Below are 15,293 nucleotides of genomic sequence, written 5' to 3'. Positions count from 1 at the left end.
GCAAACCACAACTTATCCATGTTACATAAGAACACAACCTAAACCCTGATGAGAGACATCATTATACATCACAAATTCTCTGAAACCTGAAAGAATAATAAAAATAGGAGTTGTTACTAATCTGCTCTTTACTTCTAAAAACCTATGCTCACAGTTATCAGACCACTGAAACTAACCCCCCTTCTGTGTCAACTTGGTCAAAGGTAGGGTGATCTTAGAAAACCCCTCAATAAACCGCATGTAACCAACAAATCCTAAAAAATTGGAATCTTGGTCATAGTATAAGGTCTTCTTCAACTTTAAATCCTTTTTATAACTCACCATATAGACCAAAAAACTTTGACAACCTTTCCTAAGCAAGGAACTAGCTTGTAAGGACAAGATCATACATAACGATCTAACCACATGCTTTCCCTCAAAACTAAACTCGGGTTAAGCAGGAATGTGGAAAATCATCATTTTCCCAAAATAATCAACAGAGGCATGATAGAAAGTATACCAATCTATCCTCAAAATCACTTCAAATCTTGAAAGTCAAGGAGCATTAAGTCAACTGTTATCTCCCTATAACCAATCATCACAAGACAATCTCTAAGAATTTTATAAGTCACAACAAAATCTCCTATAAGAGAAAGAACAATCAAATCAAAGTCTATGTCAAAAATAGGGATACCCAACAAACCAACAAAAGATACTAAAACAAAATAGTGCGTTGAGCCTAGATTAGCCATTGAGAAACCTATTAGACAATTTAGAATAAAAAAAGGAATTGAAATTTATACTAGATGAAATTGAAACTTAAACTAATGTGTTAATCATTTATTCATAATCTAAACCAAATCAAGTTCCTAAAAAGATCATAACCTAGTATTCTGATACCACTTTGTCACACCTTAAGACTCACTCCAAGGGTATGATAGTCATTTCAAACCTCAAGCCCGAAGGCTCAAAGTGTGAATTAACTCCAATATTCATCTTGTAATTGGAAGTTATCAAATACCAAATTCTTATTTAGAGTAGTAAAACAAAATTCTATAATTTTCAAATTTCAACTTTAAAACTAACACATCAACCCAACTGTTATTATCCAAATAACTTCAAACTTAAACAATTCAAATAGTTATTAAATTCTAACTTTTAAATAATGTCCAAAAAATAAATTTTAAACCAAAATCCTAACACTAACAAAATCTTATACTATTGGTCACTTTTTACCCAGTACTTGAAAAATTGTAAATGAAGGGGAATGAGTCCAAAACCCAATAAGGAATATTAATACAATTTGATATATCAAACATTTTCAATTATGCTTGCAAATAGGAGATATAATGTGTAATCATTTTCATAAAAACTTTTGAGTTTAAACATGTTAAGGCATCCAAAACTTTTCAACAAAACATTTTTATATTCATGTCAAAACAATTTTATATTAAATCAAAATCAAGTACATTCAAAATATTTGTGTTTTGGTTATCAAATATCAAGTGGTGCCTAGTTAGATCAAACTTTACAAATAGATGCCTAGCCTCAAATTTGTTCTTATTGACGAAATCAAGTACTACTAATACTAGAAACCTTTAATCAAATCCCTAGAGATTAGGGTGTAAAGTAATTACATTTCCTACCAAGAAATGTAAATGTCAACTATTATAACTCATTAACTAAGGTTGAAAATGTCAACAATTATTACCCGTTGATTAGAATAGAAAATGTAAAATAGAGTCAAACACTTTATTTTATTAATTTAAACTTACAAATCAAAAACATCATATCTCCACAATTTTTCCTTTTATATATATATATAAAAAAGTAAATGCTCTAATATATTTTTTTCAAACAAAATATATATTTGATCCATGCATAAAAATAAAAACAATTTTTTCTAAATTTGGAAACAAATTATTATTATTATCATTCAATTTCAATTTGATTAATTAGTTTTCTAAAATTTGGATTTATGTAAGATTTTCTTTAAAAAGTTTATTTCCAAGAATCTTCTCTATTTACTTATTTGTTTAAAGTAAATCTCTCCAAAACTTATTCATTTTATTCAAACAAATATCTTTTTCTATTATTGTTATTGTTATTATTATTATAATATATTTCTTTTTATTATTATATTATCTTTCTAAAAGTTTTAAAATTGTAAACATATAAAGCATTGCTCACTTACAACACAACTAATTATAAGTTTCTTTTCATTATTATTATTATTATTATTATTATACTTTTTTTCCCTCTTCATACAGCCTTTCCCTCACTTTTCATTCCCAATAATTATTTAATATCTATATATTTTAAACTAAAACTCCAATAAGTGTTTTATTTCAATTTCTTGTATTAAATTATTATTATTATTATTTCTTAAAATTTTCTACAATATTTATCAAGAATAATTCTTGCTATTTTTTTTTTCTCACTTGCCCAACCTACAATCAGAATCTCTAACCTCCTCACCTACTCATGACGAACAATAGCCACATGTATACTATCATTTGATGCATGATTTCTTTTTTCCTTTTTTTTTGGCTTTTCTGCTTTCCTTCCAGTGTCCACCTACTTTTCAAATTTCCCACGGGGCCCACTAGCATCGCCACCCAAAAGAATTTTTTTTCTTTTTTCTTTTTAATTTAATTCCACATTACAACAAAAATCTATCCATTCTTTTAATTTATTTATTATTTCTTTCCAACACTCACTCTGTTCTTTTCACTCTCTCGTCTTCCTTCTTTTCCATTTTTTTATCTTTTCTTTTAACAACAAAGTACACGCATAGTCACAAAGTCTCTCTTTTTCATTCTTCCATTTTTTTAACACTACTTTCATGAATCACATGGTAAACACCCTTTCTTTCCTCTTTTTTATTTATATTTTTTTTATTGGTATATCATGAAAAAAAGAAAGCCATTTGTTTTTATTGGTAATTATTAATTTAAATATTTTAAAATTTTCAATCTTTATTAATAATTCTACTTATATTCATAAATTTTTAATATTTTTTTATCTAAAAATTAAATAAATAAGCCCTAATCTAGAATGATATATTCCAAAGAATTTTTAAAGTATTCCAAACTATTTAATGAATTAAAATACTGATCAAAAGCTTAAGATCTTATTCGAAAAATTGATTTTCAAATTTTAAATTCCTAAATCTTTATCCCTACGTTATCTTATGTTCTTTTATCTCCATGTAAAAGGGTTTTTATATAGATAAATTAGAAAATTTTAATTTATATCTAAGGTTATTAAATACAAAAAGATATTTCTACTCTTATTAAATTTGTTTAACTTATTTTTAATTTCTAAATCAAGGTTTTACTCCGAGGTTTAGGGCGTCACATTATTGATCAACAATGATGATTTACTCACTTTATGATTCCTTGGAATCATAAAAGAAGATATTTTGAAAATGATTTTTGATACAAAAAAGTGTATCAGGTTGATTTGGACCTTCTTAGAGGAACAACTACTTCTAGTCAAAGTAGAAAAGAGAGGTCATTTACAAAATAAATAAATAAATAAATACTAATATTTATAAAATGAAAAAAGTGTCACAATCCTTAGAAGAATACTGGAAAGGATTTAATTCTATTTGTGATAATCTTGCTACCATCAAGAAGCTAGGTTTAGATCTTGACTAGTTTTTCTGATTTGCTCATGGTTTGGATACAAAATATAATTTTCTTTTTTTTTGTTTGATCATGTCCACCAAATAGCATATCCAACCTTTAGTTAGTTCATATCTTAGCCCTCAAGGTTATGAACAATTTGTTAATTGCACAAAGGGAGGAAGAAAAGACTTATTTGGAGTATACACAAACTTTCCTTAGACAACACAGGTGAGGTTAGAATTGTTGACAGAGCTAACTCAGAAAGTAAAGGTTGCACACTTTTTTTGGCATTATAATGGAAGTCAAATCTCTCATATGGCAGTAATAATCAAGGATAGACTAGCAACAACACATGTTAATCAAAATGAGGAAATCCTTTAGGACCACAATGACAACATCAAAATAATGCAAACAATAATGGTAAAGTTACTTGTCAAGTTTGTGGGAGATCAAATCACCTTCACCTTGTCATTGATTGTTGGTATAGGTTTGATTTTTGAAACCAATATGAAAATCTTCCTCAAGCCCTTGCTACTTTTACTCTAAATGATTCAAATGATTAATCCTTTTATATTGATTTTGGAGATACCTTATGCATGACTAACGATGCAAATAAAGTGTCTTATATAAAACCATATGATGGAAGTGATGTGATTTATGTTGGAAACAAAAATAGTATCTCACAATGATGATGCTCATGTTACTATATATGAAGGAAGTAAATTAAATTTGAAAGATGTGTTGGTCGTTTCTAAATTGAAAAAGAACTTTTTATCCATTGAAAAATTTACTTCAAATAATTCATGTACTTCTAAATTCACCTTATCTAGTTTTATTGTTATGGATTGAAACCAAAAAGCAACCTCAATGGGAATAAGAAAAGATAATTTTATGCTTTCGACAAAATTTTTCAACAAACTCTTATTAAAATAAAGGTGGTTTTTCTTCATTTATTTGACATCAACAATTAGAACACCTTAATTCAAAGTTATTGTCTTTGTAAAAGGAAAATAAAGCCATTAATGTCACTCATTAGGTAACCAAACCTTATATATGTAATTGTTGTCAATTAGGAAGTTTTTGTAAACCATCTTTTAATTCTTCAAATGAAATCTCACAATGTCCCCTTGAAAAGGTACATTGTTATCTTTGGAGGCCTGCCCGTGTAGCCTTAAATCACTGTTTTTTATTTTTTATTTTTTTATATGCAATTTCTATGGATAATTATTTCAAATTTATATGGCTATACTTGTTAGAAAGGAAATTTGAATTTTTTTTATTTTCTAAATTTAAAAAATATGGTAGAAAATTGATTTGTTCAAAAGATTAAGATTTTTCAATGTGATGGAGGGAAAGAATTTAAATGAATTTTTTTTTTTCTTAATCATATGAACAATTGTGGGATCCAAATGCATGTTTCATGTTTTGGGACTTTTGAGAAAAATGGCAAAATTGAACAAACTCATCAATGTATCATTGATGTAAGATTAACTATACTCTTTTATGCTAATCTGCCTTTGTCTTTTTGGTTTGATGTTTTTCTAGTTATTGTATATCTTAATAATAGATTGTCATCTTGAGTTCTACAAAATGACAATTTTTATCAATAAGCTCTATAATGAGATCTTGATTATGGTGGCTTGCGGGTGTTAGGGTATTAGTGGTTTATTTCTTTATAGCATCAAGTTGACTTAAAATTTGCTAAGAAAACTTATCCATATGTTTTCATGGGTTACAATAATCCAATTTACAAAGGTTATCAATTCTTAGACATAGATATATATACACACTTATTCATTATTGAAAGTTTAGTGCTTCACTTTAATTCACTCTAACAATTCTCTATATAGCTTTTTTAACTTGTAGATGGATGGACTCAAATTCTATCTTCATAATTGTTAGCATAAGAGTCATATTCGTAATATAAAAAATTTGGCACGTGACTAAAACAATCGACCTAAACATGATATGAATAATAATTAGATTAAAAGAATGAACCCTAGTATGACCTAATTATTAAATAGATAATTTGTTGTGTAACTCATTTAATAATCAGGTCAAGTTAACTTTTGTTTAAAGTAATATGATTAACCTTTTAACATGTTATATTTATGATTTAATTGACCTATTTATTTAAAATCAAATTTTAAATAAATTAAATATGAGTTAAATTGATTATAATTATAATCAGGTTGATCAATATAATTATTATATAAATTAATTCAAGTAAAATTTATATTATACAAATTAACCTAAAAACAATTTATTTATCAAATGGGTCATATAAATTGATACAAATTTGATTCAAATTAAAATATATCCAACTCAACTCATGAAAAATGTGTTGAAATTGAATCATGTTAATAAATGATATCAAACTTTTGTGGTCTTATTTGGATATTCCATTCAAGATATAAGAGGATTACACTGTGATGATCCTAGTGCATTATTCTCTTGCAAGTCCACTTTTCCTTGTCACGCAATACCATGATGTAAAGGTGTCCAAGATGCTATGTACATATATGCTACCTCCGTACCAAGAAAAGTAAAGGAGTAGGAGTGTGGGAAAACGACAAGGTTGTTTGGACTTCATTCCATACTTTGGGTCAGTTCCTCCACAATATTCATCCTCTTTTAGAATGTAGAGTACCAAAAAAAGTAAAAGACTTTGCACCCCTAAGATGGAAAAAGGAAGTGCGTATTTCCACTCTGTTTCATCCCGGTCTTTTCCCTCCATACCAACTTTTGTGGTGTGTAACTGATCAAGGCCTCTGTTGCGTCACTGGCTGCTGGAGGTGGGCCTCACACAATCAACCTTCTCTATATGCAACACATGGTTATCCATAAAGTTCACGCGTAGGAAGGACCGGAGGAGAAGGTGGTGCTACTGTTCTCTCCATTTTCTCTACACAAAGTCATATCATATCCCTTAGAGATGCTTTTTATAAAATCCATGTTTGAAAAGGGAAGTAAGTTTATCCATGCTTTTTATAAATTTTGATTTGTCTTTTTCAGTTTTAAAACATATTTATAAAGTTAAAAAAAATTTCTCCGAATGTTATTTATGTAGACTTATTTTCAATCGTATAGATATTGTTCACTTTGATGCAAATATCTTTACAACTTTAAAATTCGTTTGCGAGATTTAAAGAGAAGTCGATATATATGTAATTTCAAGAACTTTTTTCCATATTTAATATGTGATATTACAAGTGAAAATGAAAATAAGATAAAAATAAAAATGAATCATAATGTCAGAATCTTAAAGAGAATGAAATTTGATACTTATATTAATATTTGTTTATCCTCACTCTTACTTTAAAAATAAATTCAAATATATTACAATTCTTGGTTCTAATGTTGCACACGACAACACAACCAAATCCAAAAGTTATGGAAGAGATATTACCTCAATCTAAAAAGACTAAAATTTAGTCTCAATCATAAAAGAGGAAAACATAATCTTTTGCTTAGAGTCTATAAGTACATCCTAAGATAAGTTACTATAATTTTCCCAAGCAGGTGGTCTAACATTATAAAATTTGTGTGACTCGAAATTCAGCACACACACCAAGAAGAATAGGGGAGTGACTTTTAAGCTGGCATGTTTAGGGCTTTTAAGACCAGTGATTCCCTTTGCTTTTTCATTCTAATCAACAATCGCATTCCACTTTTCCTCTCCCACACCAAACCCCAATTATCTGGTTAAAGCTTCAAAGCTACCCTTCTAATCATTTTTCTTAAAGCTTCAAACCTACCCTTCCAATCATTTTTCTTCACCATAACCCTCTCTTCCTTTATTCCAAATAGATCCAATTATGAACACCCAAATCCCCATTTTTCACATTTTCTACCCCTGATTCTCATTCATTTATCATAAAAATTGGGATTGCAACAAAATGAGTTATTATTGTCTCATTTTTATATACATTTTCATTCTTATTCCAAAAATAAATAGACTGGTGTGGACGTAAAGATAAACAATTAAACAGACTAAGGTGGATATAGGAAATTCTCATATTCATCCCTTTCTATGTAGATTATTTTTTTTTCAAGTTTTATTTTTAAAACTTTAAGTTATACTAAAAATAAATATAATTTATAAAGAAATAAATGTTATCAAAGTTTATAAATGATTTTTTAAAAAATTAAAATTTCTATATTAAGAAAGTTGAAATTTTTAAAAAAATCAATTAAAATAATTTTTTATTTGATAATATATGTAATGGGAATGAGTTGTGACAAAGTCATCCTCGAATTTATCTTAAAACCCTCCTGAATTTATAAGAGAAAAATTCAAATATGCTCAAAGTTATTTATATTTATTCCAACCAACTCATTCCATCCTTCTATATAAATTATGTTTCAGTTCAATACTCTTACTTGACAAAACAAATTGTTAATAAAACATGATTCATTGTCACACCTAAATCACGTGACTCAACTGATAAAGAGTCTTCGTTTTGTTTATAATATTGTATGAGAATCAGAGCTCTTCCAAAGATGGCAAAGAGAGGCCCCACCAACCCATACTGGAAATTTGGAAGACTGGTGGAACCCTGAGACCACACTGCTGTGCAACAGTGACTTAAAAGCTTCTAAATAAAACACGTTACATGGGATATGATGATAACATACAGAATCGATCACCAAATATCTACATGGTACTGTGAGAATTTTATTAATCAAAGATCTACTGAACCTATTCTAAAGTGTACGTAATACCATAAACATCTAAGGCGGCTGGAGAGGAGGCTATATATTTACATGATATAGATCCCTATCCATAGGGTTTAACTCCTATATATGGATCTACAATCTACCGTATCAACAGTTGGAGCTTGCTTATTAAGAACCTCTATGTGTCTTATAGGGTATGAGCGATCTTCGGTACCCAATATTGTTTGTAGTGAACGATGAGGCGGAATCATTTTGGTGTTCTGTGGCTCTGATGGAACGCCTTGGGCCAAATTTCAATCGAGACCAAAATGGCATGCACACTCAACTTTTTGCAATATCAAAGTTTTCTCTGTCTCTCCAATCCCCACCTCATGTGGAAGATATAAGCTCCGGATACATGATGCTTCCCCGGCCCATGAGCCATGTATTAGGTAAAATCCAGTCTCAAACCTGCTGGGCCACCTTATTATGAAAGCTGCACACACTAGTCAAGGGCATGTCAAAGGGCAGTGTTAACTGAAAAACGATTGCCAAAATTGTTTATGGAGCCATACCCTTTCATGTAGAAGCACAATCTCTATATGAACAGAAAAATTTTCTCAAAACAGCGAAAGGTAGTCATGCGATACCTCTCAATGAATAAGGTACACTACTATTACTTTCTGAATCTTCTTTTATGCCTTTTGATGCTTTGCTCGCAAGCTGTGAACTGCTGATGTGCTTTAGTTTAGTATCATAACTTTGACACTTAACTTTTTATTTGTCCACGGTGTTTAAATGTGTGAGCTTGAAGGTTCATGTCTCAGCGGTGCCTTGGCTAAACTCTTTTTATAGGCAACAATAACACGTTCTGAGTTTCTAATCCTTACTGATTTTCAATGTTATTTTGAAAGCTGGTGGAGTTGTTAGATGCCCGCTCCATAATTATTTCTTTTGTATTTCTTTTGTTCGGCTGGGTTAAGGCAAGTGAGACCATTATAAATTCAGGTTCCTGGATTTACTGTTTGTTCATCGTGTTTTTTTTTTTTTCTTTCCGTTCATTCACGATTTATGTTATTCTACTATCTAATTATCAAATGCAGGCACATGCAGCTTGATGTTGCTTACTACATGGTTGTCATGAAGCTTAAAATTTAATATTTAATTGGCGTTACTATAAGTTTAATCGATATACCTTATCACCCTCAATGGTTTGACTAACAATATAGCAATTACCACAAGTTTTCAAGCCAATCATCACACAATCACCATTTAATTAACTATGTAGTAGACCTACCAAATTCAACCATGTTTCATATTTTTTTTCACTTTCATTTTGAGAAAATATTGCATTCTCACTTTCCAATGAGAATAATTTTCTCCGGTTAAAAAATGAGGTCCCATATTTGACATTCAAGGATAGAAAATAATTTTTTGCTTTAAGATCCACTATGATACCAATTGGAAATGAATCTCACCTATGGATAACACATAGGGGTGGGAGGGAGGGGGGTGGTGAATAGGTGTTTTTGCAACAATTAGAGAAAGTTTCTTACAAATCCCTTGTTTTTCTCCTATGAATTGATCTTCTTTTTCAATCCTATGAATTAACAAGCAAATCACAAGTAATATTGAATTCACCAACACTCTTCCAAACGAGTTATTCAATGCAAGACACATGCAAATAAAACAACACTCCTCAAACATGATATATAAGACATTACATCAATACAAACACTCAATTTCATATGTCTCTTGACATCAATCAACAAAAACTGAAATATATCTTGTTCTTTCAAAGTTCAAATAGTCAAATTTCAGGTCATGCTCCAATTAAACAATCAACATAACTCAATGAAAAAATATCACAATCTAATGAAATACTAATCAAGAGACAAGATAAAATAGATAGACAAGGACACCAATTTTTTTAATGTGGAAAACCTTTGAAGAGATAATAATAATAATAAAAAAAAAAGAACCACGGGCCTCAAGCAATCAAATAATCTACTATGGAAAAAAAAATTAGTTGAGTTCAAGGATTTACCGAGCCCAAACATTTCATCCTTTCTTGGATCACTTGCCTAGAACCTTCAAGTTTCAATTACTACTTTTCTTATTTTGGAAAATACTTGGAATCCACTTCAAGCTTTGATATTAGCCTCTTCTTGAATCCATGCAAGAAGAAACTTGGGTTCTACCCCAAATATGTTGAGTATGAGAGCAAAGATGAATAATTCAATGAATCAACCCATTTGGAACAAAAATTTCTCACTCAAAAATTGATTTTGAACTCAAACCCAAGTGATTTTCTCTCAAGGCAAACACTCCCTAATTTGGTAAGAAAAAATTGAAGCTAAAAAAAAGGGTTTTCACTCTCGCAACCATCCTTCATGCATCTTAAAAGAAAACTTAAGTATTGTAATTTTAAAACCCATCCAACAATTGAGAATAATTTTGAAAAGTTGAAGGAATGCAGATGTGATTCAAGTTTGATCGATTAGAGAAGAATAAAAAGAACTGGGCATAGCAAAAACTATTACCCTTAAGTTTGATTTATCAGAAATCGATCAAAATGATTTAAACATTATGTTTTACACTCCCTAAGTAACCACTCGATTTTTCAATAAATATGATAAGAGTTTAAAACAAAGTTGATCAATGTTTGTCATCATCCAACACCTCCATAGCATTTACCAACTCCTTTAGCCATTTTCAAACACGAATAATTTGAAAAAAGCAAGTGCCCAAAGGAGGTTTTAAAGAGTATGAGTTAAGAGACATAATGGGGATTTTGGCCCGAAATTGCCTACACAAATATATTTACATCCTATTTTATATTTTTAATAACAAAAAACCATTTTCAATTTTTTTGTTGATAATTTTTTTTTCAGATTTTTTTTTGTTTTAAAAAATAGAAAACTATTTTGGAAGAGAACTTCCAAATATACCCTTAAATTACAATATATTTCTTTTGCTTTTCCAGATATCTGTGTTGATAAATAATGTAGTGTGACTCTAAAAACTGTCGAGATAAATAATATACTATCCCTACAAATGTTACTCTTACATTTATTTAATTTGTCCTGAAGTGAATTTTGCACGTATGACAGAGAATTTGAATATGAGAAAACCATGAGGTTGTGGGAGATGCTATGGACACACTATTTGTCTAAACACTTGCACTTGTATGTATGTGTTGCAATCTTGAAGGGGTACTGTCATTACCCAAATTCCAAGCAACCTAAAATTTGGCCCATGACCCCAGGTCAAAGGTTTGACCCTAAGAGTTTCTCTTACTCCACGCTGACAATCAACCAAAACACTCTGATTTTTTTCTCTCTACGTATAAATCACACTAGAGTTCCCACCAACTAACAACATACTAATCAATACTCAAAAGCAACAAGATATAATAATTATCATTACAGTATAAAAATAAAAGTTCACAGTTGAACAGTTTAATCAAAATAAAGTCTCATTATAGCACATAGTCCACAGTTTGCTCAAAACAAAATCTAGTACCACAAACACCACAAATACAACACCCTCCACTAGGCCGCTTTAGGGGCATCCTAAAGTCCTTCCTACCCCATCTGTAGATCCCCAAGAGTGATATCTATATCTAAAAACATTTAAAAATGAATGGGTGAACATTCCACATTGCTCAATAAGATGCCTAACACCCAAGGGTTAATGGAGATTACTAAGTTCCAAAGAATACAAAAGAAGCATCTCAACAGTATTGATCAAGCCACATAATTTAATCTCTAATATTATATATAATTCCATAATATTCAACAATTAAATAAAATGCATATAAATGTGTAACACACAATCATACAATGCACTATTGTTCTCGAGCTTTCACCGAAGGATACGTGTTCGTACTCAAATACACTCCTCATTCGGAATCTTCCTGAGGTAAACTTTTGGGTCTTTCACTCTAGAGATCTATCTCCCTTCTTAATTCGCCTCACACGAGTCTTTACTTTTCATCACTATTCATTTTTCTCTTTCTTTTGCCATTTCATGCATTTTTCACATTTTTTATCATTTATTCACACAACCATGATACAAATGCATGCCATGAGGTTAATTACTCTCATTCATATGTATCACCAATATCATCGGAATTACAATCATGCCATAATTCCAAAATTTCCTAACAATTCGAACAATTCAATATAATTATTTTCCCACAATAAAATCATCAAAGATATTCCAAAAATTTCTCAAAAATTCACATATTAATAAATTATAACTTATACCACAATTTTATAATTTTCCAACCATTCCAATAATTTTCAATAATCAAACATGATTATTTTTCCACAATAAAATCATAAAAAATATTCCAACAATTTCTCAAAAATTCACATATTAATAAATTATAACATATACCACAATTTTATAATTTTCCAACCATTCCAATAATCAAACATAATTGTTTTTCCACAATAAAATCACCAAAAATATTCCTAAAATTTCTCAAAAATTCACATATCAATAAATTATAACATATAACACAATTTTATAATTTTCTAACCATTTCAATAATTTCCAATAATCAAACATGATTATTTTTCCACAATAAAATCACCAAAAATATTTCAGCAATATCTCAAAAATTCACATATCAATAAATTATAACATATACCACAATTTTATAATTTTCCAATCATTCCAATAATTTCTAATAATCAAACATGATTATTTTTTCATAATAAAATCACCAAAAATATTCCAAAAATTTCTCAAAAATTCACATATCAATAAATTATATCATATGCCACAATTTTATATTTTTTCAACATTCCACAAATTTTAACAACCCGAAAACAATCATTTATTAACCAAACAAAATTTCCCAACATCACAAAAATTTCAAAAAAATTCTCAATCATCCAATAAACTTCCTACAACACAAACATTACCTATTTAACTCAAAATGACAAGATCTATAATTTTTTTTCAAGAAAAAACATATTTAATTAAAGTTTTAGGATTAGGTTCCCTACCACATATCTACGAATCAGACCATTAAAAACAAGATCGGCCATTATAGAATCGTTCCTCTCATCGAGTAGAACACCTCCTCAATTTTTCATGCAAAACGAATGACGTTAGGCCATCCAAAGATCCGACGGAAAATCCTCTCCATTGTCGAGACCCTTCTGCCACTTCCTATTCCCTTTCTTTTCCTCTTTAAAATCCCATTTCCTTTTGTTTTTAACCCGGCCCACGGCCCAACACCAAAAGCTTTGATTTCTTTTTATTTCATTTCTTTTTCAATTCACTTCATTTTTTTATTTTTTTTCTTTCTTCACACTCCCACGCCACCAAGCCACTTATGGTATTTATATATATTAAACAATTTTAAAAATGTCACGCACGCCATTTCTCTTAATTAAATTAAAACCATTAATCTTAATTCCACCTTCCATAATTACGAATTAAACTCAATTTATGATTTTCCACCTCACGAAAAATACTACCGTAATTTAATTTACTATAGATCTGCTTTTTAAAAAGTATAATTTGACTATAATTATCTGAAGTATTTTTACTCTGAAATTCACTTAAAATATGATATAATTAACTATTAACAAAATTCAATTTCAAAAAAATATTAAAAACATAAAATAATTTTTCGGCAACCAAGAAGTTGAAATTTGTAATAACCATTAACCCATTAATTTTATTAATATTTATTTACCAACAAAAATTTAATTAATTATAATTCAATTTATAAAAATCAATTTCTCAACTTTTTGATATAACTTTTATTTAATTTACTTCATTTGTCGAATTATTCAATCGCATCAAAATTTCAAAAGTTAAATTCATAAAATTCACATTTAATTAATTTACCCATTTTGTATATATATAATTTTTTTTTCTAAATTCACATATCATAATTTACTCTTTATTTAATTTCAATTCAAGTCCGGTTAATGTTTCGTAATTCTATAAAGTTAAATTCCAATTATAAAACCCAAATTGATTCGTTATAAAATTAAATTCAATTTCTTTTTAATTATCCATTATAACAATCTGATATAATATAATTTTTTACCAAGTTTTTCTTACTACGATTTTTTATAATTACTCGATAATAATTAAATTAATTCTTGTGCTTAATATTCAAATTTTCAAAACATAATCTCAATTATTTGATAGTTAAATTTTTCTTAAATTCTAAATTTAATTTCTAAAACTTACAATTGGTGTGATAAAATTTTCAAACTATTGACTTTTGACCAACTTTTCCAAAATCTCTCCCAATTATATATTAACACATGGATCTTCATCACTCTTTTTGACCATTTGACTTACAATTTTATGAAAGACTTTATGCTCCTGAATCTGATGTGTCCTTAAAAACCCGGTATTATAGGTACCGTGACAATATAATGGGAGAGCAGATGAGTTTTGACACACTCCTGAAATTCATAAACGAGCTGAGAGGACAGATCGACCTGGACGCAATCCTCAGGGATGCACAGGCTCTGTGCATATGTGCCGGTGAGAATGGTGCAGCTAGTATCCCACCAGGAACTCCACCTTCATTGCCAATTGACAGTGGTTTACTATACCCACAACAAGACGATGTTTTATGAACATGGAACCTTCCCCTGGGAAAGAATTTATCAATTCTCTAGTATCAAGTGTTAAGGCAACTCTTTCCTGCATTTTGCAAATGGGAGGATTTTATCAGCTTTATATTTCAAACATGAAGGGCAGCGGGTCGCTGCTTTACCTAAATTCTCGTTTTTAAAAAAAAAACAAATTCATATAGATCAAGCTTTAATGAAATCTATACCTTTCCTTACATCAAATGACTCTTATGTGGGAAATGGAAAGCAATTGATTCTGGTGCGGGCCTCTGTTACCTTCTCCCATTCAATCCCTATTGCCCAAGTGCTAAAAAAAATGTAAACGTGTTGGGTGGAGTGTTCTACTATAAAGCCAAGTTTGATTTGCAGCCAATTTGAAAAATAACAGGAAAAAAAAGGTGGA

The 15,293-nt window shown here is 29.4% G+C and overlaps 1 protein-coding gene and 1 long non-coding RNA gene across 2 annotated transcripts; one reads left to right on the top strand and one right to left on the bottom strand.

Moving 5' to 3' along the window:
* Nucleotides 1-8,187: 8,187 nt before the first annotated feature.
* Nucleotides 8,188-13,446, bottom strand: LOC132254643 (uncharacterized). Its single transcript, XR_009466940.1, has 2 exons — nt 13,292-13,446; nt 8,188-8,766 (listed from the first exon to the last, which is right to left on the bottom strand). It is a non-coding gene; the product is annotated as an uncharacterized LOC132254643 (long non-coding RNA).
* On the top strand, nt 11,406-14,893 carry LOC100261189 (GTPase-activating protein GYP7). The gene is made up of 2 exons (XM_010658158.3): nt 11,406-11,485; nt 14,671-14,893. The coding sequence occupies exons 1-2, from the start codon at nt 11,406-11,408 to the stop codon at nt 14,891-14,893; spliced, it is 303 nt and encodes a 100-aa protein (XP_010656460.1).
* Nucleotides 14,894-15,293: the final 400 nt, after the last annotated feature.

Source organism: Vitis vinifera, chromosome 11 (assembly GCF_030704535.1).
Source record: "Vitis vinifera cultivar Pinot Noir 40024 chromosome 11, ASM3070453v1".
Lineage (NCBI taxonomy): Eukaryota > Viridiplantae > Streptophyta > Magnoliopsida > Vitales > Vitaceae > Vitis > Vitis vinifera.
Note: the sequence above shows the minus strand (reverse complement) of the source record. Positions and strands in the feature narration are given on the sequence as shown.